This window comes from Baudoinia panamericana, assembly GCF_000338955.1.
Source record: "Baudoinia panamericana UAMH 10762 unplaced genomic scaffold BAUCOscaffold_1, whole genome shotgun sequence".
Lineage (NCBI taxonomy): Eukaryota > Fungi > Ascomycota > Dothideomycetes > Mycosphaerellales > Teratosphaeriaceae > Baudoinia > Baudoinia panamericana.
Genome location: NW_006911257.1, coordinates 1,098,107 through 1,119,248, shown reverse-complemented (window position 1 = coordinate 1,119,248; position 21,142 = coordinate 1,098,107). Strand labels below are relative to the sequence as shown.

Genomic DNA, 21,142 nt, shown 5'->3' with positions numbered 1-21,142 from the left:
AAGCCGTTGATGCATTTCTAGCAGAAAGCGGACTTGCATTCTGAATAGGCAGCCTACCGATGGTTCATGTTCCAGTCGTAAGACGAATCCGTTGGAATATGTTAGTCATTACCCTTCCGCGGCGCCTTCTCAACCGCATCCTTCAGATCAGCATCAAACCCTGAGAACAAGTTCTGCACGAACCATCTCACCGGTGAAGGCCACCAGAACAAGATGGCCACCCCGCCGTCATAGGATTCGCAGTGCCGTAGAAGGGTGCGGTCTGGGCCTTGAGCTAGGATCTCCCACCAGTGGTGCGCTGTGCAGCCACCAAATGTTCCTGAGTAGCCAAACTTCTCGGGCGTATTGACCTGAGCCACGTCAAAACTCCCACACTCACAAGGGCATCTTGATGTTGGTAGGACTGACAAACACTTCAGCCCTCGCGTGCCCTGCCTGTGCCGAGTGAATCACCGCTGCATCGCCTATTTGAGCCTCCACCCCCGGAATCACATCCTCGGTGCCAGCGCGTTGAGTCTGGACGCTGATGAGTAGCTTCTGCCTATTGCTCCATGTTGAGAGCTTGTCGAAGTCAAGTAAAACGGCCCGAACTCGCTCAGGCGCTGCGTCGATGATGCTCTCCGTATGCACAGCGGTGCTGTTGAAGCTTGGCATGGTCTCCTGCTAAGGTCGTGTTCGTTGTGAATCCTGAGGACTAACGCGTGTAACTCTAGAGTGCGACGATTCTGCTTATAGAGACGACTGGCTCAGCTGCTGCGACCCAAAGGATCGTATCTTTACCTGCAGGAAGAAGCTTGCGCAGTCCTACCTTGTACATGCTCGAGCATTTACCTGCTTGGTATTAGTCCCACAATGCCCTGAGAGGACGTGCACCTAGGTCTCTACCGCTGTTAGGCACAGAGTGCAAAGGGCTGCATGAATTACACATAGCGGAGTTGCAGGAGTATTTACAGCTATGCTGTCCAAGCGTGCCAACCGTCCGATCTAGCTGCCAACAAACGCCGTTCGCTGATGCTTGCAATCAGACAATATGCTACAATACCCGACACGGCCTGTCCACCAACTAGTTAGCACCACCGCTCGGCCTCCAACAAGCCTTCAGACTCAGGGCAAACTAGGTATGTGAACCTACTCTGCCCATTAAGCTGATCACCAACGTCGGCTCATCTCCTCGAAGCTCTTATACAGGGTCGGTGCAGGCTCCTCAGACCCCCTGCCTAAACCCGGCGGCAGGTTGCCCGGTCCACCGCCCTCGCCAGGCTCAGGCCCGTTCGGGCCGGGAGCAGTAGGCTTGGGCGCACCACCCATCGGTCCACCTTCACCTTGGCCGCCGAAGTATCTACTGAACTCTCCTTTGTCTTCCCACGGTCGTGGTCCCAGTATGCGGACCAAATCGTCTCGACTCAACGCTTCCTTGGCCAAAAGTTCCTCGGCAACAAGACCGACTTCTTTCTTCTTTTCCGTTAAGAGCTGCCGGCACTGCGTGTACGCTTCGTCGACGATGCGCTTGACCTCAGCATCAATGGCCTGTGCTGTCTGCTCGGAGAACGGCTTCTGCAGTTGCGTTTCCGAAGTCTCACCAGCATCTGGGTAGTATAGGTAGCCAATCTTCGGGCTCATACCCCACTTCGTGACCATACTTGTCGCCATTCGGGTGACTTTGTTGAAGTCGTCGCTGGCTCCGGAAGTGACCGTTGGGAAGTGCAGCTCTTCCGAGACACGCCCACCCAGCGTCATGGCCATGCGATCCATCATCTGGTTGAAGTTCATGAGTGCTTGGTCCATTCCGCCACCAGGCAGATACTGCGCATAACCTAGCGCGTTTCCACGTGGAATGATGGAAACCTTGAGCAGTGGATCGGCCCATTGGAAGTACCAACCACAGATGGCATGGCCAGCTTCGTGGTAAGCGATCGTCTTCTTCTCGTCTGGCGTGATGACCATACTCTTCCTCTCAAGTCCGCCAATTACACGCTCAATAGCCTTCTCGAAGTGTATCATTTTCACGCTTTCAACCCCTTCGCGGGCGGCGACGAGCGCAGCCTCGTTAACACAGTTGGCAATATCCGCGCCAGAGAAGCCGGGTGTGAGCGCAGCGAGTCGGCCTTTAAGATGTTCCAGATCCTCGTGAGTGACGACCTTCTTGAGATGCACGTCGAAAATCTGCTTCCTACCATCCAATGTTGGCGGGTCGATTCGAATATGGCGATCGAAGCGTCCCGGACGCATCAGTGCCTTGTCAAGGACGTCGGCGCGATTAGTACCCGCAAGCACGACCACCTGATCGGAGGTGTTGAAGCCGTCCATCTCCGTCAAGATTTGATTCAAAGTACTCTCACGTTCATCATTGCCACCTCCAAATGACTGCTTTGCTCGCGCCTTGCCAATCGCGTCGATTTCGTCAATGAAGATGATGCAGGGCGTGTTCTTTCTGGCATTTGCGAAAAGATCTCTCACTCTGCTCGGACCAACACCGACGAACATTTCCACAAACTCAGAACCGGACACGGAGAAGAAAGGCACGCCACTCTCGCCTGCAGTGGCCTTGGCGAGCAAAGTCTTACCAGTACCAGGCGGTCCAGAGAGAATCGCTCCTCGTGGGATCTTCGCGCCGAGCTTTTGGTAGATGCCAGGCTCTTTGAGGAAACTGACGAATTCCATGATTTCGGTCTTCGCTTCGTCAGCACCCGCCACGTCCGAGAACTTGACTTTGATGTCAGTTTCATGGTTGAACTTCTTGGCTCGACTGCGTCCCATGCCAAAGATGCCGCCCTGACCGCCACCGGCGCCTGAGGCCGCCCGTCGAGAGAGATAAAAAATCGCTCCAATGAAAAGCAGCGTTGGACCGAAGGCAAGGACAGTGTTGAACCAGCTTCCTTCCTCGTGATAGGAGATCGGTATCCTTTCAGATGTTGGGATCTCGAGCTGGTTCTGCGCCTCTTCCACTCTTCGTTCAAAGGCTTCGACAGAGCCGATCGAGAAGTAGTAGTAAAAGCCCGCATGCGCAGCTGGAGAGTCTGGGTACATGCTTGCGACGCTATCACGGTGCAAATGTACTCTGACTCGGTTAGCATTGATGACGACCAGCTTCTCCACAAGGCCCTTGTCAAGAAAGGTGTTGCGGAATTCTTGCCACGTAATCTCGCGGCTGTTCTCCGTGGGCACCACCAATCGGTAAAGGAGGTAAGCCACAAACGAGGATAACAGGAAGTTGCTCAAGTCGAAGCGTATCTCAGTGACACCGCTGAACATTTCGTCCGTTTTCTTCTTCTTGTTCTTACCGTCATCCTTCTTGGTTCCTGGGCCTGGCTCTTCAGTCGTTTGCTGCTTCGGCGCCTCGCTCTCGGTATCTTTTCTTTCGCTCTCGACGGTGTGTCGTGCCATCTGCGTCGTCAGCCGCCAGAGCTTGGCAGCTCGTGCGGGACTCATGCCCTCTTCGCGCGTCTCTTTGATGGTGTCACGCAGCTCAGTGGGCATGCCTTCTCGTTTGATCCGTTGCAGTGCCTTGTCGATGTCTTCAGCCATAGAGCTAGGCATGCCTTTCTTGACCAGCGCAAACACATCTTCCAGCGCTTTCTCCTCCTGCACGCTCAACTTTGAGCGACCGGGTAGAGGCGTGTCGTCGCCGTCTTGCTTGTTGGGCGGTTGTGGCTGTCCGGGCGACATGGGCGACTGCTGGCTGTACAAATGTTCCATGCCTTTAGGTGCAGCGCCAGGCGTCTTGTCGAGCTTCTTGCCATCTTCCTTTTGGCCTTCCGGCTGTGTTGCGTACTTTCGACTCCGCGCGTATGCATATAGTGGTCGCGGCAGGCTGGCCGGTCTCCGTGCAAGAGTCTGTGATAGTGAAGCGGCTTCTACGATCTGCCGCGATGACCGAGCCAGATTGGGGGAGCGGCGAAGGATGGTCGCCATGCTCGCTAGAATGCCGCCTACAGCAGTGAGACGGAGAGAATGAGTGCGTAACTCTCCACCATGCAAGACGGCCTACAGTAGTGTTTTGAGCGCTGTCGTGGAGAGCAGAGGATTACAGCAGGCGAGGTGGATGGCGAGAGACACGATTAAGGTAGGCCAGAAACGGGATGGATATGACGAGATCATCACCAAGCACGTTCGGCGCAAGCGGCGACTCCCGCTCCGGTGCCCATGCCAAGCCCTCGCCACCATCGCCATGGCTATGCTCCGTCCGTTCACAACCACTATATGCGTGTTGCGACGCCCTCGTATGTGCAGAAAGCATCACTGACGCATGGCTGCAACGCCCTGCCTAGCAGAAAACCGCGGCTCCCATGATGCAACTCAATCGTGCTGGATCCGACTACGTAGGGCTCGGAATACGTTAGAGAAGCATACCTGCAGTCCGTTGACAGTCGCAGTGAGGCCTCCACGCTGATATTGCAACACGGACATTGTCACCATGGCCGGGAAAGCATCACGTTCAAACGCGCGTGGCACAGCATGGCATGGATTTGTGTGAAGTGAGGCATGGACACCTGGCTATCTTCGGAGCCGGTGAGGGCGTTTACATTCCCCTTAACTCAGCTTGGGCGCATAGTTCATATCCGAAGACCATTGCCGTAAGCCGTTCGTCGTGATGGTGGTGCGGAATGTCAATAGTCTCCAACATGACTTAATAGGCGCAGCGAGTGTCAGGGCAACTGCCTGTTCACCAGGGTGGTGGCGTGGTCCTGCCAGCCTCAGGCGTGGAATCTATCAGCAGAGTTGGCAACAGTAATATCTGTTGAGTTGATGCATGCAACAGGAAATCGCCTGCCTACCTACATACCTTAGTCGAGACGATAGTAGGTGGCACTTCTTGTACCCTGCATTGCTTAATGCCGCGTTCTCCGACACGCTTACGTCAAGAACGACTGGGGAAGGAGCATCAGATATCCCGCCTCCCACTGATGATTCGATCAACGTGCTGAGCTACTCTCCCACGCCCAGAACAATAGATTATCGTTCGATTCGTGCCACTTTCATCCGAGACGCTCATCACAATGGCTGGTATCACCAACGGCCAGGCCCAGGCCGCCACCAATGGCCACACCACGCACAACATTGCCCCAAAGATCACACTAGTAAGCGCTCATTACACCTCAGACTTGGGTTCTGTCAGCACTAAGAGGAGTGCTAGTATACCAACCATGGCTGTCCATGGGCGCACCGCGCTCACATCGCTCTTGCCGAGCTGAATCTGCCTTTCGAGGAAGTTATCATAGACTTGAACACGCCGCGTCCGCAATGGTATCTGGACATAAATCCTAGAGGCTTAGTCCCGACTATCAAGTACAGCGTTCCCGGCATTATGGACGAGGAAATCATCTATGAATCTGGCATCGTTGCGCAGTTTCTTTGCGACAGCTTCCCGTCGCACTTGCTGCCGGCCAGCAAGGAGTCGCCAACGTCCGCCCTTACACGAGCACGTATGACCTTCTTCGCCGACACGTGGTTCACCAAGACTGCTCCACTCTACATGGCAATCTTGCGTGCATCCGAGCACGAAAAAGACGCTAAGGTCGACGAGTGGATCGCTGCTTTCGAGAAGGAGATCGAGCCACTGCTGAAGGATGCCTCGCCCTTTTTCGGCGGCAGCAAGCAACTGACGTTCGCCGAAGTGCTTACTGCGCCGTTTGTGGTGCGGGCTCTTGACATGTCCAAAGATGGGGAGGTGGTCCCGCGGAGTGCGACAGAGAAACTGAGCAGGCTACCCAATCTTAGCAAATGGATGAATGCGGTGGCCTACAATGAGAGCGTACTGAAGATCTACGATTCGGAGAGAGTCATTGCGCACGCCAAGCGGAAGGCAGCGAGCAAAGTTTGAGATCTGATTGACGCACCAATCTACCCGGTCAGTATAGCAACGTACAAAGGCTTGCACAGGTGAAACTGTCACGGTGAAGATGGCAAGCCTTGATTCTTGTCTTCAGAACGTCTGCCTACCAAGCACCATGCCGTGCTTGACGTTGGCCTTAACTACTTTACACTCTCCGGCAGCCTGATAGCCGGAACCAGTATGATAGCCGGAGCTACGGCCCCTAATATTGCTCGCGGAGGCAGTGCCGGCCGCTTTTCGGCTTGTAGCAGCGGGCTTGTAGAAGCCGAGTGCGCCAGCATTGCCTTCTCCGTCTGCGGTAGAAGCAGTGATCGCAGGCCCGATGAGGATAAACTCCGGCTGACATTCAATTTCTCTTTCCACACCCTTTTCCGGCCTTTGCTTGGCAATAATCGCTCGACAATACGCTCGGTTCCCAGCTCCGTCGTCAGCTTGATGGTCGCTTCTTGTCCGGCGTCTGCAACAAGTAGAGTCCCTGCAATTAGTGTTCTGGCACCATTAGCAATCCGCTTTGGCATCAGCACACCCCAGACCATGACTAACCTTCAGCTGCCGTGGCGTCAAGGACACTTTGTACGGGTATTACTTGCTCAACCCCAGCCGAAAGACCCATGGCCAAACCCATACTCGCGGCAGAGATGGTGAGTGGAATCAGGTAGTCCCGTTTAGTCTCCTGGTGAACCGGCAGACCTCGCTTGACCACTTCCTGATGGATCATTTCAGGCGGCGTTTCGCCACGCTGCGCCTGCGAAGGTTGATGGCGCTGCCTACGAGACTGAGGCCCGCAGTAGGCACGGCTTCAATGGCACCGACGGCCGCTCCAAAAAGTCCGCCATGGATTGTTCGGCAGTCGTAAATATCGTCCTTCATCAGTTCTTCGTCACTGAGCTTGGTGATGCGTTCTTGAAACTCCTCTTCGCTGAGGTGGAAAAAGTCCTTGAGCGTCATAGCGGAAGTAGGTGCGACTTGTCCTGGCGGGAGCAAGGAGGTCGAAGGTAGCTACATAGAAATCTGGAGTAAGCAGAATAGGAAAGCTGAGTTGAGAAGAGTTTAGTGATACAAGTGGGGAATAAAATAGCCTTCTGAGAGGCTTCTGGAAATACATCCATCACTGAAGTGTATGCGGCAAGTACGCGATACTGAGTCGCACCTGCTCCATGTCGGATACGCAACGCGACTTCCTGGTGAACGATGGATGCTCATTACTGACTGTCGCCTTTGGGTTCTTTAGCAGGGTGTCCAGGCATGTCGAAGCGGGTGCTCACCCACAAGCTTTTGAAGACACGCTTGCTGGTATTACAACCATACGTCGATCGAGCCTCGACCGTCCGCGATGGCTCGGACCCGGCCATCGATCTGTAGAGGACTGCCTTCATACACGACAAACTCGTTAACGCCCTCTTTAGCAGGATCTTTGAGTCCAAGCATCTCGTAGATGTTGGAGGACACCATGCTCCAGGCAGCTTCCTCACCGATCGCATGCTGGATATAAGTCCCATCGTCCGCACGCATCGATACTCCATTGGCAGCTATGATACCTGCTAGGAGGCTCAGGTCGCGCGTCTCCCAGTCTTCGGCCGTGCTCATTGCAACCTTGGCCCCAGCAGCATACAGGACATCGACTGCAGTACCGTTTGTCAAAGGCGCGCCGCTCAATGCGCGTCGCTGGTCCCACGTCAGCCCGTACGCGAAGGATGTGAGCACCACGCCAACGTTGGCAGCGGCTAGCTCTTTCGCAAGGATGTGAGACTCTGCACCGCCGTAGATGACGAGTCGGAGCGCATGTGGCATAACAGCGTCGAGCTCGTATTTCATCCTGAGTAACGAAGCAATTCTGTCGGCGCTATGCGTGCTTATGACAAGCGCCATGCTGCCGTTCACGACGCTTTTTAGTGTTCGCTCCTCCAGTGACGAGACGTCCGCGGTAGCGTTCGACTTCAGTGCCTTCCAAAGTTTGTATCTGAGAGCATCGATCGCGCCGCTGAGGCTGGGGATTTGATCGGTCTTCGCAGGCGTATAGTGTGCGGCAACTTGGCTGGCCCAGACTGCGCCTTTCTCCAACGAGTGCTTTGCGCCTGTCTTGAAGCCTGCAGAGACGCCTTTGTGACCACCTTCACTGATCGAGGGAGCAGTAATCGCGCGAGTGACACCGTGCCGGTAGGCAGCGGCTAGGCTCTTGGTATCAAAGGCAAGGCCGTCGACGGCGGCGGAGAACGACTGCACGTTGTTATCGCCATCATTAGTGACGTCTTCAGCAGAGATCTCGCTCAAGCCTAAGAAGCTTCCAAATGATGTGATGGGAGATGTAATGTGGCCATTCTCGATATGGACTGACTTAACGCCTCGCATCCTGGCCTCAGCGAGCTCTTCGACGCAGTCGCCAAGACATGCGATTGAACCGTTGCGGACGACGACTGTGCCGTCTCCAGTCTTACCGTGGAAATCGCTACCGACGCCCGAAAGCCAAACCTTCTGGACGCCTGAGATGACCACGTCTTGTAAGAGCGAGAAATCATGATGAACGTGTTGCAACGCAGTGTTCGGCTCGATTGGACCAAGTATTGGCTTAGATAGCTCCACGGGATGTGCGAATTGCGGAACTCCGTCGATCCAGACTTGGACAGGGGTGGCACCCACGCTCAATGGATCAGAATCCCATACCACGATGTCTGCATCGAAGCCTTCCTTCAGCTTTCCTATTCGCTCGCCGAGACCGAGTACTCTAGCTGGCTCTGCCGTGACTGCAGCCAGTGCTGCATGGTATGGCAAACCGTTGCGATACGCCTTCGCAGCTTCGAAGACAACGTGCTGGGCATTCAACACAGGGTTGTCGGAGACATATAGAGGTGTGATGCCGTTCTCGTAGAGGATCTTGCCAGCTTGTTCCGAGGCTGTGTAGGCTTCTACCTTGTAATACATATTGTCCGCAAACAGCGCTGCGGCAGGTGTGACGTTGTATGCGCGCTTAAGCAGCTCCGGGACGATATAGGCTTGATGGGCATGGTGGAATGCTCGGACTGGAAATTTGAACTCGTTCGTAAGACCTACGAACATCTGCAAGTCGTCGATGGTATAGCAGTGTGTGTTAACCCGGACCTGCCCGCGGAGGACGGCTCCTAAGCTCTCCCTACACCGTCGTTAGCACCGCATTGAATGTTTGTTGCTAGTAAACACGTACCACTTCAGATCTGTTGGGAGATAGCTTCGCATGTTCTCTGCACCAACACGGTTTGCAGCAGCGCACCAATCATCTTGGGACTTCACGTAATTGCTGGCTTGCTCAAAGGCATGACGAAACTCCCATGCTTCACCAAGGCGGCTGAAAGGACCAAAGTCTCGTCCGAGTCGGCCGTACACTCTCTTAGGGTTCTTATTGGTTGTGTTGCACACTGTCAGCATGCTACAGGTAAAGGGAATGCAGCCGGCAAGCTGCCACTGAGCAAGCTGTACGCACCTCACCACAGGCCATCTTCATATAGCGCCAGTTCCGATCCGGATCAGCGAGCAGATCCTCCACGCTGATCTCGGGCCTGCCATCTGGCTTGCCGACGGCATGCTTGATGACAAACGCCTCTCCGCCCATGTTGTTTCCCGACCCTGGAAGCACAAGAGATGTTGTTACACCTCCAGATTTGATTACCTGTATCTGAGGATCCTGCGCAGCGATGGATAGAAGGGTCAGTCATTTCCGTACCATGCAGAGTATTCCACCGGTCGGTCGGCTTACCAGTGGGTTAATGCCATCTATGGAGCGGACGTACGGAGTGATATCGGATGAAAGTTCATTGTCGTCAGAGCCACCAGACAAGTCACTGGGTAGCGGATCGTCGCCTGCGTGACTATGCATGTCGACTATACCACTTGTGACCAAACGTCCGTGAGCTTCCCAGACCTCGCAGTCTCCGGACACGGTCCGAAGGTCGATGCCTTCTGCGACCTTGGTGATTAAGCCGCGTTCCATAAGAACATCCGCTCGGATCCACGACCAGCCATTTCCCGCGCGGGCGTCCTTCTCCGACGTGCCTTTGACAGGCTCACCAGTCCAGATTGTCGCATTGCGGACGAGGACAGTGGTATTTCCGGCCTGGAAGCGAGCATTGAACTCTCGATGTCCGCTGGGATCATCTGGAACGGACTGCAGTTTGGCACATGTTGCGTGATTCTCCCGTAAGCGGTCAACCGACAGCGTCGAATATGGTTCTTCATGAGTTCCTCGAGAATCCAAATTCCAATGATGATAGACGAAGACAACCACAAGAATTAGTGCGAGTAACTTTGCAATCCGCCGACGCCGTCTATTGAAACAGACAGTAGTAGCGTGGCATTCTTTATACTCGTCTCTTGGTGTATACCGTGGAAGAGTATCTTCCTTCTCAGCTAGATCCATGCTGACGCCGAGGAAGGAGACACATCAATGTTATGGACGAGACCTAGGCATGCGGTAATGATATGCCATGATCACCATGCTTGCGGCACAGCGAGACCAGTGGCATACTGGTACATCTCTAACGGGAGATACGCCTTGACCAGACTGGGCTTGTCCAAATGAGGAAGGTGGCTGCACACGCTAGGCTTGTTCGGTCGTGGCGGCTCAATTCACGATGCGCTGACGACCGAAAAATCTTAGGGGGTTGGGGCGAGTCTCCATACTACGGCAACGTAGATGTGGACACAAAGCTGGATGATAGCGGCTTACAGTTGAGCTTCAAGTAGTTCAGTGTACACATGAGAGATATCTTGGGTAATAGCCGGACACTCAACACCGGATTGCATGTCACCCTGATAAAGCTGCCAGCATCTGTGGGTACTTTAGTGCGGAGCATTGTGCGCAAACCTCCTTACGTGCAATGGAGAAAGGCGAACGAAAAAGAGACCCAGCGAGGCTCTTGTCTCGTACAAGCAGTAGAGAGCGGAGAAATATGAACTGATGTAGACGAAGGACACCACAGCTAGAGGCGATAATGAGTAAGCTTACCCCGAGACGTTCCGGCCAATGAGAACATGATATAACGTGCCTCTTCCTCTGTGCGTCACAACACAGGAAAGCTGTGGCTAGCCGGATGGGCTCGTCGTTTTTGGTCTCGACGAACGTAGTACGACTTGGTGTCCAAAGTACACGCCGCACTCAGTATCGCACTCATGTCAACGTGTGGTAGTGGCGGTCGGATGGGGCGCCGCGATCCGCACTACCGGGAACTTCAAGGGTAAATGAACGACAACGTAATTTTGCCTCCGAAGAAAGGATGAAGACGACGACTCCATGCGCCCGGGGCAGCTATGTACAATGTATCCGTCAAAGCATATTCTGCTCTGGTACAGTTAAGAAATCAAATAATCGCACGAATTAGCTTCTCTGGCCCTGCAGCTTCCGCACATTGTCACAGGTAGCTCCGACGTTCTCTTTTAGGTGGTAAGGCCGGCAATGGACCCCATGGAGGTAGCGTTGGAGGAGGCTCAAACCCCTGTAGGCCTGGCAGAAAATCTGGATCAAACTCCGGTGGCGAGGTATCGTACTCCGATGCTTTGCAGGGCGAGTCGTCTCGTAGACGCGCCAATGAGGGCAGCGCCACAAGCCCAAACGTTGGAGACTTCTTGCGTGGAGCAAGTGGCGGCGGCGGTGAACTGGTTTCCTCGCCAGAGTCATGCTCCGACAGCGACGGCATTGTTTCCACACTTCGCAAGCTCGCAGCGGAGTTCGACGCCTTCAACCGTCGGCCTCGGCGTGCTGCGGGGATCTGGAAGCTGTGGAGGGAGCGTGCCTGTCTGGCATCAGGCTGTGCGACGGGGTTAGGTGCAGTAGTCACCTCAGACGACTTGGCTTGGGCTTGCAGAGAAGGTGTGGACGCTGATGAATAGGCGGATCGCTCGAATGTGTCCCATGCCGCAGCCGATTGCGCTCGATGCGTCGATTTGTTATCAGGCGCTTGCCCTGCCTTCTGTGCGCTCATCCACCACATCCATGCTTCATTATTGCCTGGCGCTTCGGGCAATTCAGGCCCATTGATCCCTTCTATTATGGATTGAATGGTTGCACGGTGGTCACGCCCGGTGCACTCGGGAACATCCGACAGCAGGCTTCCTTGCAATGGCAAGGCCAAGGACTCTACCGAATCACAAGGTGCGTTGGGTGATGGCCGGAGCAATCTGCTCTCAATAGCTGGTGCACAGGTGGCGTCTACGGCAGCGCGCCGCGTGGGCGAGAAGATTGCGAAAGCGTTATTTCTTGAACCGGCAGCGGCTTCGCCACGCTCCCGCGATTCGCCATTGAAAGTCACACTAGGAAGGAGCGGTGCGGTTGGAGTGACTCTAGAGGTCACGTAGTCGTCCAGCACTGGCGGCATCAAGGCCAGCGGATACGGCGCGTGCAGATCCACTGCGGTGTTGATGTTCCGTTTGGGCAAAGGGGTCTGTTTGGTCGCATCGTACGAGATGGCTTCCCTTCGGCCTGTGGCGTACGAGTAGAGGCCTTCATATGCCGTACTGGGTACATTCGCACTAGACGGGCTTGTTGTCGTTGCCGACTCGAGCGATGATCGACTGTCCTGGGTGCTGCGGGAGCTACTCGAGTGCCCATTGCTGCGGGATCCGTCCGAGTGCCCACGGCCGATGGACGCTTCGTCAATGGAACGCTGGGACCGGCCTTGCGGAACACGTCGCTGGGCCTGGCTCGGAACAGCGGGGAAGCGCGGCATTAGGTGGTCCAGTTGTTCTTCAAACACTGTCTCCGAGAAGCTGGTTACCGACGCCATGTCGTCCTCTGTCTTCGGGGACAGTAGGTCGCCAGCGACATCGGTCGATGTTTTGCTAAGCAGTCTTGCCAACGACACTCTGTCTTTCTGGTCGCCAGTGTTACTGCTCTCATACGTCGGACCACGAGCCTTCATTGCATATTTCGGTCGATGCTCCTTGAAAGTGTCAATGCAGTCTCTTATGGCACTCATCCACGCAGTCATATCGGCGGGACTCTCCATGACGAGTAACAGCCGCGAAGCTGCATGGCGAGGCTCGAGATTGTGAATGCCGAACTTGGACAGCAGCGCAGTCGCTTCATCGACAATGGCGATACCGTGGGCGTCGACGGCCTTCGAAACCTGCAGCACATAGTATCTGCCGGGCATGAGATCGCAAGCAAAAGCCCCGGACTGCTTGCCTAGCTGCAGCGTTCTCTCTGGAAGACGGTTGCTGAGTCCATTCTCCGCGTATTGTAGTAGCTGACCGGATGGCAACAGTACGAAAATCTTCTTCAGCAGTGTAACAGAAGCGACCACGCCATTGAAGAGAGGCTTCGATTCCACCCGCGATGGGGAGTGGCCGAGTTCGAGCGTGCCATAAATGATAGCTCCCATGTATGCCTGAAACAACGGTAGGCCTTCCGACCCGCGAACATGAGTCCCCCTTGATAGGCGTAGGTACGCTGCACTTGCATGCTTCGTGTGCAGGTTCGACCATGAACGGCTGCTTCGCAGTGACCGAGGAGTCGAGGTATCTGTGGATATTGCGCCCTTGATGGTACTCGGCCACGCCTTTGCATCGCCACGACGATTCGATGTGGTTGAACGCATGATGATGGGAAGACGTAGGCCAGATTCGGTATGACCCCAAGCTTTTTCCACCTGGGGGCCGCTGAAGAGATGGGATAGAGACATTGTGGAAACGTTCTGATTCAAAAGATGCGACCTCGAGGTCTTGTCAGAACTGTCCAGAAACACAATCAAAATCAGTAACGATCACCGGGCGCAGTCGATTCGATCGATCCCTGCTTCTATATGACAATGGGGACCGAACAACGCGCTTTGGTTGCCTCGGGGCAGCACCCGCATTGGCATTGTCTACGTACTGAACCCGTGTTCTCCTTGAACATGCACATCCTCAACCAGCCTGCAAACCAAAATAGTCAAACTTACCACAAGTCTAACACTGGATCCAACGGTCCTGTGCAGGAAGCGGAAAGCTGTAGCAGCAATCCAGTTCCGGGCCAGTACTGCCGTTGCGCGCGATTGGTCTTTACAGAAGTAGAGTTCAACAACCCTCATTGCCGACCGCTGTGGATACATCGATTAGAGTGAGACAAGACTTTTTCCAGTACACAGTGAACCTGCTGCTCGTGCCTTCCTAAGAGAGTATTGCCGGACTTGGCCACTCTGCCCGACGGTGGCGTCACAGAGCAGAGATGCTAGAGTACGCCGTCTTGAACCCGCAAGTGTTAGAGTTCGACTATGTGGCCAGATGGTACCGTGGACGCCAGGGACAATGTGTCAGAGCATGCTGCTACGGGCCACTGCACGGTTTCAAGTGGTACTAACGGACCCGGGCCGCTCATGCCCGCCATAAACTATTGTGACATATGCAGGTCATCCGCAATCGATGCTAAACCCTGGCCTAACAGCGCCAAATCTTGGGTCATTGCTCCTAAGGAGCAGATTGCCGACAACCAGTCAGATGGATCTGGGATTCGGCAGATACACAATGGAGTATGCCAGCTTCTCCTACACTACTGTACACTTGTCGAAGCCATTGGGTCGGCCCTCCGCGCCGTCAGGCGCAGTCGATAAAGGCGACGGCTCAACCAAGATGGTGGGTAATGATAGTAACGCAGTCACGTATGTTAGCACAACGGTAAGGAGTAATCGCCTTGGAGATTCAGAGACTCTTATACATATGAATACGTACAGTAAACGGTAGGACCTTGAACGAGGGATGCAGATAGTGTCTCTGCTCTCCATGATGTCGGACGGACCCTGCTAACATCTGCGGGGTTAGACGGTCCTTACAGGGGCGGGAATCGCGCAAGACATGAACGCAATCGTCTCCACATTCATTTGCGAAGCCGTTCATCGCGAGACGCCATGTATGATGATCTCCAGCCGCAGCCTCCGCAACACCGGAGCTAAAGCACATGCATGGCTTTGGATCTCTCAGGGAAATCTCGGCGTCGCGGAATAGCCCTAGTCGCACTGTCTCACTGCAAAGTCTCACTGCAAAGTCTCACTTCGTAGCCGTTCGCAACAACCCGATCCTGCCCTTCCCAGCTTATCTCGCAGCGCGAAGCGGCCAGCATGCAGCTAGGCTTGTGCCAGAAGCAAGGTGCAAGAAGCAGAATAGTTAGCAAGCGGCGTCACGAGGTCATGAATGCAGCACACATTCTTTGGAGTTTACTGGTGTCTGATTGACAGGCTTAAATTTGCTTGCGGGAATCTTTTGACGTCTTCGCTTACCCTGGCCACTCCGACAAGCCACATGCAAGTGATGTTACCAGGTAGTGGGGACAGAGCCTGCACGATGCCGTCTGCTGGGTCCGCCTCCCCTGGGCATGCGTAACAGCGCGCAGGCGATGACTTCGGCGGACGTATTTCGCTAGCCTTGAGGATACTGTGAGCGACATCGGTCGAACAGTCATGCTTCGTGATACATGTATACATCAAAGATGCGCAAAAAGTGCCCATAGAAGGGTTGGGTAAGCGGGGCGGCAGGCCATGTATTGAGCCTTCTGCAGAATGATGTCGGGACAGAATTGCCTAGCTAGCGGGCCATTCCCGACCGGTTCGATGCGGGCTCGTTATGGGGCCACTTCTCGTCCCGTGCCTGTGGAACTCAGCTTCCGGTAACGGGGAACCTTGCATCCGGGAGGACCTCAAGGTTCACGGAGGGCCCACATGCTGCACGTAAGCGAACCCCGCAATCTGCAGGTGAACGACAGGCTTGTGCTCCCGTACAGCAGCCCCATGCCGGAAGTAGGTCGTTCAGAAAGCTTGGCCATTGCGACCAGACTGTCGGAGACGGCTCTCAATCGCCGAACCATCGCCGCGCGCACTGACTGCTGTGCATAGGAACGCGCTTCCGGAAAACCTAAACGTGCCCGACCTGTGGGCTTGACAGCGCTCCCTGCATTCAAGCGGATACTCCGATGCGCACTTTCGCTGCGTGATTTGGATGCCTCGGCTTGGTTTACCTGCAATGTCCACTATTGAACGAGCTACGAATGCAGGCGGTTGTCGTTCATAACGCAGCCATCGCCCTGACCTGCCTCGATCTCGCACAGGAAGTCTAGATCTCGACCCAGCACGGTGGATCGGACTCCCAACCATACGCGCTCAACTCCTCCGAGCACCAGCGCTATCGCTTTCTGCTCGATCGAGCGGTTACAGCCGTCATTGCGTCAACTTGCCACCGAGACGATCCATTATCGATCACGGGGGCTAAGCTGGAACACAACGCACCTCTAGCACGCATAAGGCGATGTGTTAGACACACAAGGAGAAGCAGATGCCTGAGCTGGCCAAGATTCCGCAAAGCCTGCTAAAGTGGCTGCCGCCGCGTTAAGTGCGGCGACACTCTGTCAGTTTCATTGCTCTTGTCTAGGCCTGCGACATGACGATCGAGCATATCCTTTCCATCACCATATATTTGCTCTTAGACACGATAGTTGTTTAACCTCCTAGACGGTGTGATGATAGCGCACGGGGGTCGCAGTTCGCTCCGCTTGGCTAGTGCTCGCCGATTAGGACTATTCCCGTGCCTTTGCCCATGACTCGAACTATAGGAACATTGCGCGAGAGAAACTGTTCAGTGCCGGTGGTCCCCCGTTCAGCGATGCTGCTCCATTGCCCAAAGCTTGAAACAAGTCCTCGTACGATGAAGCACACGTGGCCGCAGACTGCCTATCATGACGAATTCAGCACAGGCGTTTCTGAACCTGGCTTGTAAGGGTGTCGTTTCCTTTCTAACTCTTTCTGCGTCAGTAGTGTTCGAACAGGGCGAACGGCCGAGGGTAATGCCAATGTGTTAGACCTCAACTCGACTTGAACGGCTTATATTAGTTGTCTCTGTCTGAATCGAACGCTCAGCGATGATCTGGACTGAGAACATGGTTGACGTAAGTGCACTGCGAGCGTACATTACAGTGTAACGTAGTGCTCGGCATAAAGTCTGCAGTGACACTACCAAGGGCCGCGCTGTGTCTCGGTGGAGTGTGATTGTTCGTTACTCCTACCTTCGGCTAGACCGCCCACACTCGGTATATATTTCCCGCATGTGCTTCGATTTCTGTGCGACCCCCCTTGCTCATACTCCCGTCAGCTGTGGGTATGGAAGGCCTAGAAGGCTTGAAGGGCTGTGCGGTATAGTCGTGGTAACAGAAAAACTGTTTGCGGCAGACCCACCGGTAACTTCGCAATGGAGGTAATATCCATCGCAAAGTTGACATAAACGCTTAATGAGGTCGAGGCTCTGGAGGGAAGGGCAGTCGCCTCAGAAGCTAAGTAGAGTACAAGATCGTTCAAGTGAACGGGATTTGTCGGGTAACTGGCCACAACCCTCACCATGCGTCGCCTAGGTCGCAACGTCCGTGATCCTGCTACTGGGCTGCAATGCGTGCTAAAACGCATTCCCTATCCTGCGGTGCGGCCACGAACGCTTGTATCCGTCCAGAGCATCATGGCTTGCGTGGACCTGGCTTTGGCGAGGCGAAGCGCCGCTCATGATGCAGCGATGAAAGCTGCCACCATCTGCATGGGATAGACGGAGTGAGTGAGCACGGACTCTCAAGTACCTGTGTCCATCGTATTAGCAGTACAGAGATTCCTATACTCGCAGCCGTTGGCTGGTATTCTTCGGATGCGTTCCTGCAACCTCGCATTTCCGGCCGAGACATCTCAGTTTAGACAGTCGCTAATGACGTACAGTACTTTCATGTCCGGCCGCATCGATACGGATACTGAGGGACCAGGCAAGTAACCGGTAGCCAGGCTAAAAAGCGAGCAGGTCGGAACTGGAAGTGGTAGGACACGTCGGAAAGAGTTCGTCGTTCCGGCATGCTCGAGGTCTCACGAAGCGGCCATCTTTGTTCTAGTAGCACCAAACGCAAGGTTGGAGCTTATGCCCACCACGGAACGCAGCGCCAACGTTTACACATCATCTTAGGACTACGATGAGGTGAACTCAAGCATCTTGCGTTGAGGTTCACTCCGCCGAAGTCAAATGACGTGGCCCGCTCCATGTTGTGCGAGCCGTACCTTGGGGACGATCACGATTGCCGTACCCTTGAGCTCATCTACATGAATATGTGTCAAGGTTGGTAATGTGAAACTTTGTGCTAGACTGAGTTCAACCGCACCGGCGCAGCGGAACGCCACGAGTAATGGTCCAGAACCACAGGGTTTCGCGGTCGATTTATGAGTGGTGTGAACAAGCATCCCGTCTTACACGTGGTAGCAGACGTGTCTCTACCGGCTCAGTTCAGAAACGATAGTCAATCTTTGTGACTATCCACCTGTTAGACCCTTCAACGGAGTGAACGCAGTGTCGGTCGATGAGCCAGCATCAGAGATAGACGTAAGATACGTCAGTTCTCAGGGCTTGACTCCCGCAGTTCAGTACCCTAACCCATCTTTTCTCTAGCAGCCTACAAGCAAAGGATAGAGAACATGTGAGGGTAGCGTGACAACAATACCACATTTGGTTGCCGCCCTGAGGTCGTAGCACTTATTCGCATTCCGTAGCGTTTCTCAAGCGAATACTTCTCCAGCACGTCGAACCACTTCCCCACTTCTCTAGGAGCGCCATGAAGGCGCAAGTTTCCACGTCAAGGTGCATTCGCGAAATATACTCACCCTAGGCGAGAAGTTGGCGGACCTACAACGTTGCAACAGCCGCATCACGTTAGTCATTTGTAACATCATGAGAGTACTACCCCAGACGCTCGGCACATAACTACATAAACGCGCAATGTTGTATCACAGCTGACAGCGTCTATTCACTCTATGAAGTCCGTATTTCCATATCTCAAGAGACAGACACAAGCGGCGTCTGGCAAGCTGCGTTACGGGCAGTAAACAACCTTGAAATCAGTCTTCCCTTTATAACAAACCGTATCAGCCGGACTCCCATCCCGATCCTGATCCGGATTTGTCCAGGCCTGCCCCAACGGAGCGTTCCACGGCCACGCAATCTTTTGCGCGCAGCTTCCACTCCCTTGCCCGTTCTCAATGGGCCAGACACCCATACCAATATCGGGATCACTGCCCGCCATCATGGAGATATCGTACGCAGTTCCCTCGACACCCATGTATGCAGAGTAGCCATACTCGAACAGAAGCGTTGGCGCCCATTGGTTAGTCCACTCGGCGTGGCCAGTCAAGCGCATGCCGGTGGCGTGGAAAGGCGTGGAGATTACCAGCTCGCCGCCGTGGGGTTGAATGTTGGTGGGTGGGGACATCAAGACCATCTGAAAGTCGGCGGTGACTGTGTAGGTTGAGACTTCTTTGACGAAGGGACAGTTGTTATAGACGAAGAGCTTGAAGGTCTCATCTCGCGCCCGTAAGGTGGTATTGTGAGCAATCGGAGTGGCGTTGACTACCAGAGTCAGCGCCGTAGCCGCAGAAAGGACCTGCCCGTAGGAACGCATGCTGAAAGCAGAATCAAAAGAAACGAACGAACCGTAACGACTGTGGTCAATCTGTTGATCAGGACAAGTCGTAACGCGGAAAAGCCAGACATTTTGCAAGGGGACGGAGGGTCATGGAACAAAGATACTCACTTCGACAAAGCACTTCCTGCGGCTCGACAATGCAACAGCATGACATCGTGGTGATGATTGTTCAAGGACAAAGCCACCAGATGTGGTGGGAGCCCTTCATCTCACGGGAGTCTGGACCGCGCCGAAAGAGCCAAATATGATAAGGTTGCCGCAAATTGCTGGTGAAGACTTGGAATTGCGACTCGAATACTGCTTGTCAGCCCACAATACAGCGTGAATCAAGGCGGACCCTTCCGCCACGAATCGATCAAGTTCGCAACCCTGCCGTGTCCCTTGGCACGAGCCATCTGCACTGGAGTGCCCTCGACACCATCCCAGCATGCCTTGCCTGAACAGCGCGCACCTTTCTCGAGCAGCAGCTTCGCTGCCGGAAAATGCCCGCGATTAGCCGCCATGTGCAATGGTGTCGCTCGTTCCTCAGCCTTGGCGTCCAATGGCGCCGAATGAGCCAGTAACAGTTGCAACACTTCCGTGTGTCCCTTGTGCGCAGCCCAATGAGCGGGAGTGAGACCCTGTCTTTGGGCAGCCGTTACGTCTGCGCTGTTCTGTAGGAGAACTTTTACCGAAGGTGCCGAGCCGGAAGCAGCAGCGTAGTGGAGCGGCGTATTATGATCATCGTCCAAGCTGCCAACTTGCGCTCCGTATTCGAGTATCAATCGGCACATCGCGCTTTGGCCCGTGACGGCCGCTTGGTGTAATGGTAGAAGACCGTTACCTGACGCTGAACGCAGGCTTACCCTTGCACCGTGCTTCAAGAGTAAGCGAACGGCATCGATGTGATAGGCGCTGATAGCGCACCATAGGGCGCTGTACCCGTCCCTGCCGCTTAGGGAATCAATGTCTGCTCCCTGATTCAGTAGGACCTCCAACGCCTCGCAATGGCCTGCCCAAGCTGCAAGGTGGAGAGGCGTGTCGCCTTTGGCATCTTCAGCCGCTATACATGCACCATGCTGCAGGAGCACGTTCAAGCATGCGACACGGTTGAGATGGGCTCCCTGATGAAGTGCTGTACGCTGTAGCTCACCGATGGGCTCGTCCGCGGATGCTCCATGCTCAATCAGATCGCGGACCAGATCTGCTTCATCGTTCGTTACCGCATTGTACAACGCATCCGTGTCGTAGACTTCGTCTTCCGCTTCCGCTTGCGTCTCTGGTGGTGATGCCTTGGATTGCTTCGAGTCTGCCTTCTCCGCTGTAATGATCACGGCAGAGCTCGTTGGAGGACTATACTCCGGCGGCGGTTCAATCCAAGCTCTGGCGTCGACACCCGGTGTTAGGCCGGTGCATGGTGTAAAGGGCGAGAGAAGCGTCGGTGCCGCCTTCAACGATGCAGCCAAGTTTGACTCGATAGGAGGAGTCGGTGGCATATGCTTTGTGCCAAGTACATGGAGGAAGAAGTCCATAGCTGATCTTTGATCCCGCAGCTGCGCAACGAGGTCAATGTAGTGGGTTTCGGAGCTGGAACCTGAGCGCACGTTGTTCTCGACTGCACCCAAAATGGATTCGAGGCAGCGTGCAGCTGCTGAGAAACATGCAGCAGAGCTTGAGCTGCCAGAGATGTTTCCGGGACCGAATCCAAGGCTTGTCTGCAGCCGGCATAGCACCGTAGTCAGAAGAGCCACTTCACTTAAGAGTGCCGTAGAAGCAGCTGCCAGTTGCGGATCGCAGCGGATGAGCTCGAGCAGTCGCGCACATTGGGCGAGCAAGCCATCAATCACACCCGAGTCTTGACGTTCGTTATTACGGACGGGCATTGTGGAGTCATCGTGTGCGTA

The 21,142-nt window shown here is 54.6% G+C and overlaps 12 protein-coding genes across 12 annotated transcripts; 5 read left to right on the top strand and 7 right to left on the bottom strand.

The window, feature by feature from the left end:
• Positions 1–34: 34 nt before the first annotated feature.
• Positions 35–692, bottom strand: BAUCODRAFT_29267 (uncharacterized protein). Its single transcript, XM_007673874.1, has 2 exons — positions 409–692; positions 35–350 (listed from the first exon to the last, which is right to left on the bottom strand). The coding sequence occupies exons 1-2, from the start codon at positions 652–654 to the stop codon at positions 102–104; spliced, it is 495 nt and encodes a 164-aa protein (XP_007672064.1). The 5' UTR covers positions 655–692; the 3' UTR covers positions 35–101.
• A 457-nt stretch (positions 693–1,149) lies between these two features.
• On the bottom strand, positions 1,150–4,064 carry BAUCODRAFT_29265 (uncharacterized protein; the record flags this gene model as incomplete). The annotated part of the gene is made up of 1 exon (XM_007673873.1): positions 1,150–4,064. Exon 1 carries the CDS (start codon positions 3,910–3,912, stop codon positions 1,150–1,152), a length of 2,763 nt encoding a protein of 920 aa, XP_007672063.1. The 5' UTR covers positions 3,913–4,064.
• An 829-nt stretch (positions 4,065–4,893) lies between these two features.
• On the top strand, positions 4,894–5,917 carry BAUCODRAFT_187903 (uncharacterized protein). The gene is made up of 2 exons (XM_007673872.1): positions 4,894–5,078; positions 5,135–5,917. Exons 1-2 carry the CDS (start codon positions 4,998–5,000, stop codon positions 5,819–5,821), a joined length of 768 nt encoding a protein of 255 aa, XP_007672062.1. The 5' UTR covers positions 4,894–4,997; the 3' UTR covers positions 5,822–5,917.
• A 630-nt stretch (positions 5,918–6,547) lies between these two features.
• Positions 6,548–6,781, bottom strand: BAUCODRAFT_118605 (uncharacterized protein; the record flags this gene model as incomplete). Its single annotated transcript, XM_007673871.1, has 1 exon — positions 6,548–6,781. The coding sequence occupies one exon, from the start codon at positions 6,779–6,781 to the stop codon at positions 6,548–6,550; it is 234 nt and encodes a 77-aa protein (XP_007672061.1).
• Positions 6,782–6,866: 85 nt separating this feature from the next.
• On the bottom strand, positions 6,867–10,441 carry BAUCODRAFT_29260 (uncharacterized protein). The gene is made up of 4 exons (XM_007673870.1): positions 9,561–10,441; positions 9,288–9,488; positions 9,012–9,202; positions 6,867–8,960 (listed from the first exon to the last, which is right to left on the bottom strand). The coding sequence occupies exons 1-4, from the start codon at positions 10,218–10,220 to the stop codon at positions 7,130–7,132; spliced, it is 2,883 nt and encodes a 960-aa protein (XP_007672060.1). The 5' UTR covers positions 10,221–10,441; the 3' UTR covers positions 6,867–7,129.
• A 54-nt stretch (positions 10,442–10,495) lies between these two features.
• BAUCODRAFT_29259 (uncharacterized protein) lies at positions 10,496–10,824 on the top strand. The gene has a single exon (XM_007673869.1). It carries the CDS (start codon positions 10,559–10,561, stop codon positions 10,754–10,756), a length of 198 nt encoding a protein of 65 aa, XP_007672059.1. The 5' UTR covers positions 10,496–10,558; the 3' UTR covers positions 10,757–10,824.
• A 27-nt stretch (positions 10,825–10,851) lies between these two features.
• On the bottom strand, positions 10,852–13,571 carry BAUCODRAFT_187889 (uncharacterized protein). Its single transcript, XM_007673868.1, has one exon. The coding sequence runs from the start codon at positions 13,477–13,479 to the stop codon at positions 11,212–11,214; it is 2,268 nt and encodes a 755-aa protein (XP_007672058.1). The 5' UTR covers positions 13,480–13,571; the 3' UTR covers positions 10,852–11,211.
• A 179-nt stretch (positions 13,572–13,750) lies between these two features.
• Positions 13,751–14,830, top strand: BAUCODRAFT_29255 (uncharacterized protein). Its single transcript, XM_007673867.1, has one exon. It carries the CDS (start codon positions 14,050–14,052, stop codon positions 14,383–14,385), a length of 336 nt encoding a protein of 111 aa, XP_007672057.1. The 5' UTR covers positions 13,751–14,049; the 3' UTR covers positions 14,386–14,830.
• A 1,351-nt stretch (positions 14,831–16,181) lies between these two features.
• BAUCODRAFT_29253 (uncharacterized protein) lies at positions 16,182–16,666 on the top strand. Its single transcript, XM_007673866.1, has one exon. It carries the CDS (start codon positions 16,358–16,360, stop codon positions 16,535–16,537), a length of 180 nt encoding a protein of 59 aa, XP_007672056.1. The 5' UTR covers positions 16,182–16,357; the 3' UTR covers positions 16,538–16,666.
• Positions 16,667–16,791: 125 nt separating this feature from the next.
• On the top strand, positions 16,792–17,732 carry BAUCODRAFT_29252 (uncharacterized protein). Its single transcript, XM_007673865.1, has one exon. It carries the CDS (start codon positions 17,153–17,155, stop codon positions 17,348–17,350), a length of 198 nt encoding a protein of 65 aa, XP_007672055.1. The 5' UTR covers positions 16,792–17,152; the 3' UTR covers positions 17,351–17,732.
• Positions 17,733–18,439: 707 nt separating this feature from the next.
• On the bottom strand, positions 18,440–19,410 carry BAUCODRAFT_187353 (uncharacterized protein). Its single transcript, XM_007673864.1, has one exon. It carries the CDS (start codon positions 19,233–19,235, stop codon positions 18,651–18,653), a length of 585 nt encoding a protein of 194 aa, XP_007672054.1. The 5' UTR covers positions 19,236–19,410; the 3' UTR covers positions 18,440–18,650.
• A 544-nt stretch (positions 19,411–19,954) lies between these two features.
• BAUCODRAFT_48919 (uncharacterized protein) lies at positions 19,955–20,437 on the bottom strand (the record flags this gene model as incomplete). Its single annotated transcript, XM_007673863.1, has 1 exon — positions 19,955–20,437. A coding segment is annotated over one exon (483 nt), but the record flags the coding sequence as incomplete, so codon positions are not given.
• Positions 20,438–21,142: the final 705 nt, after the last annotated feature.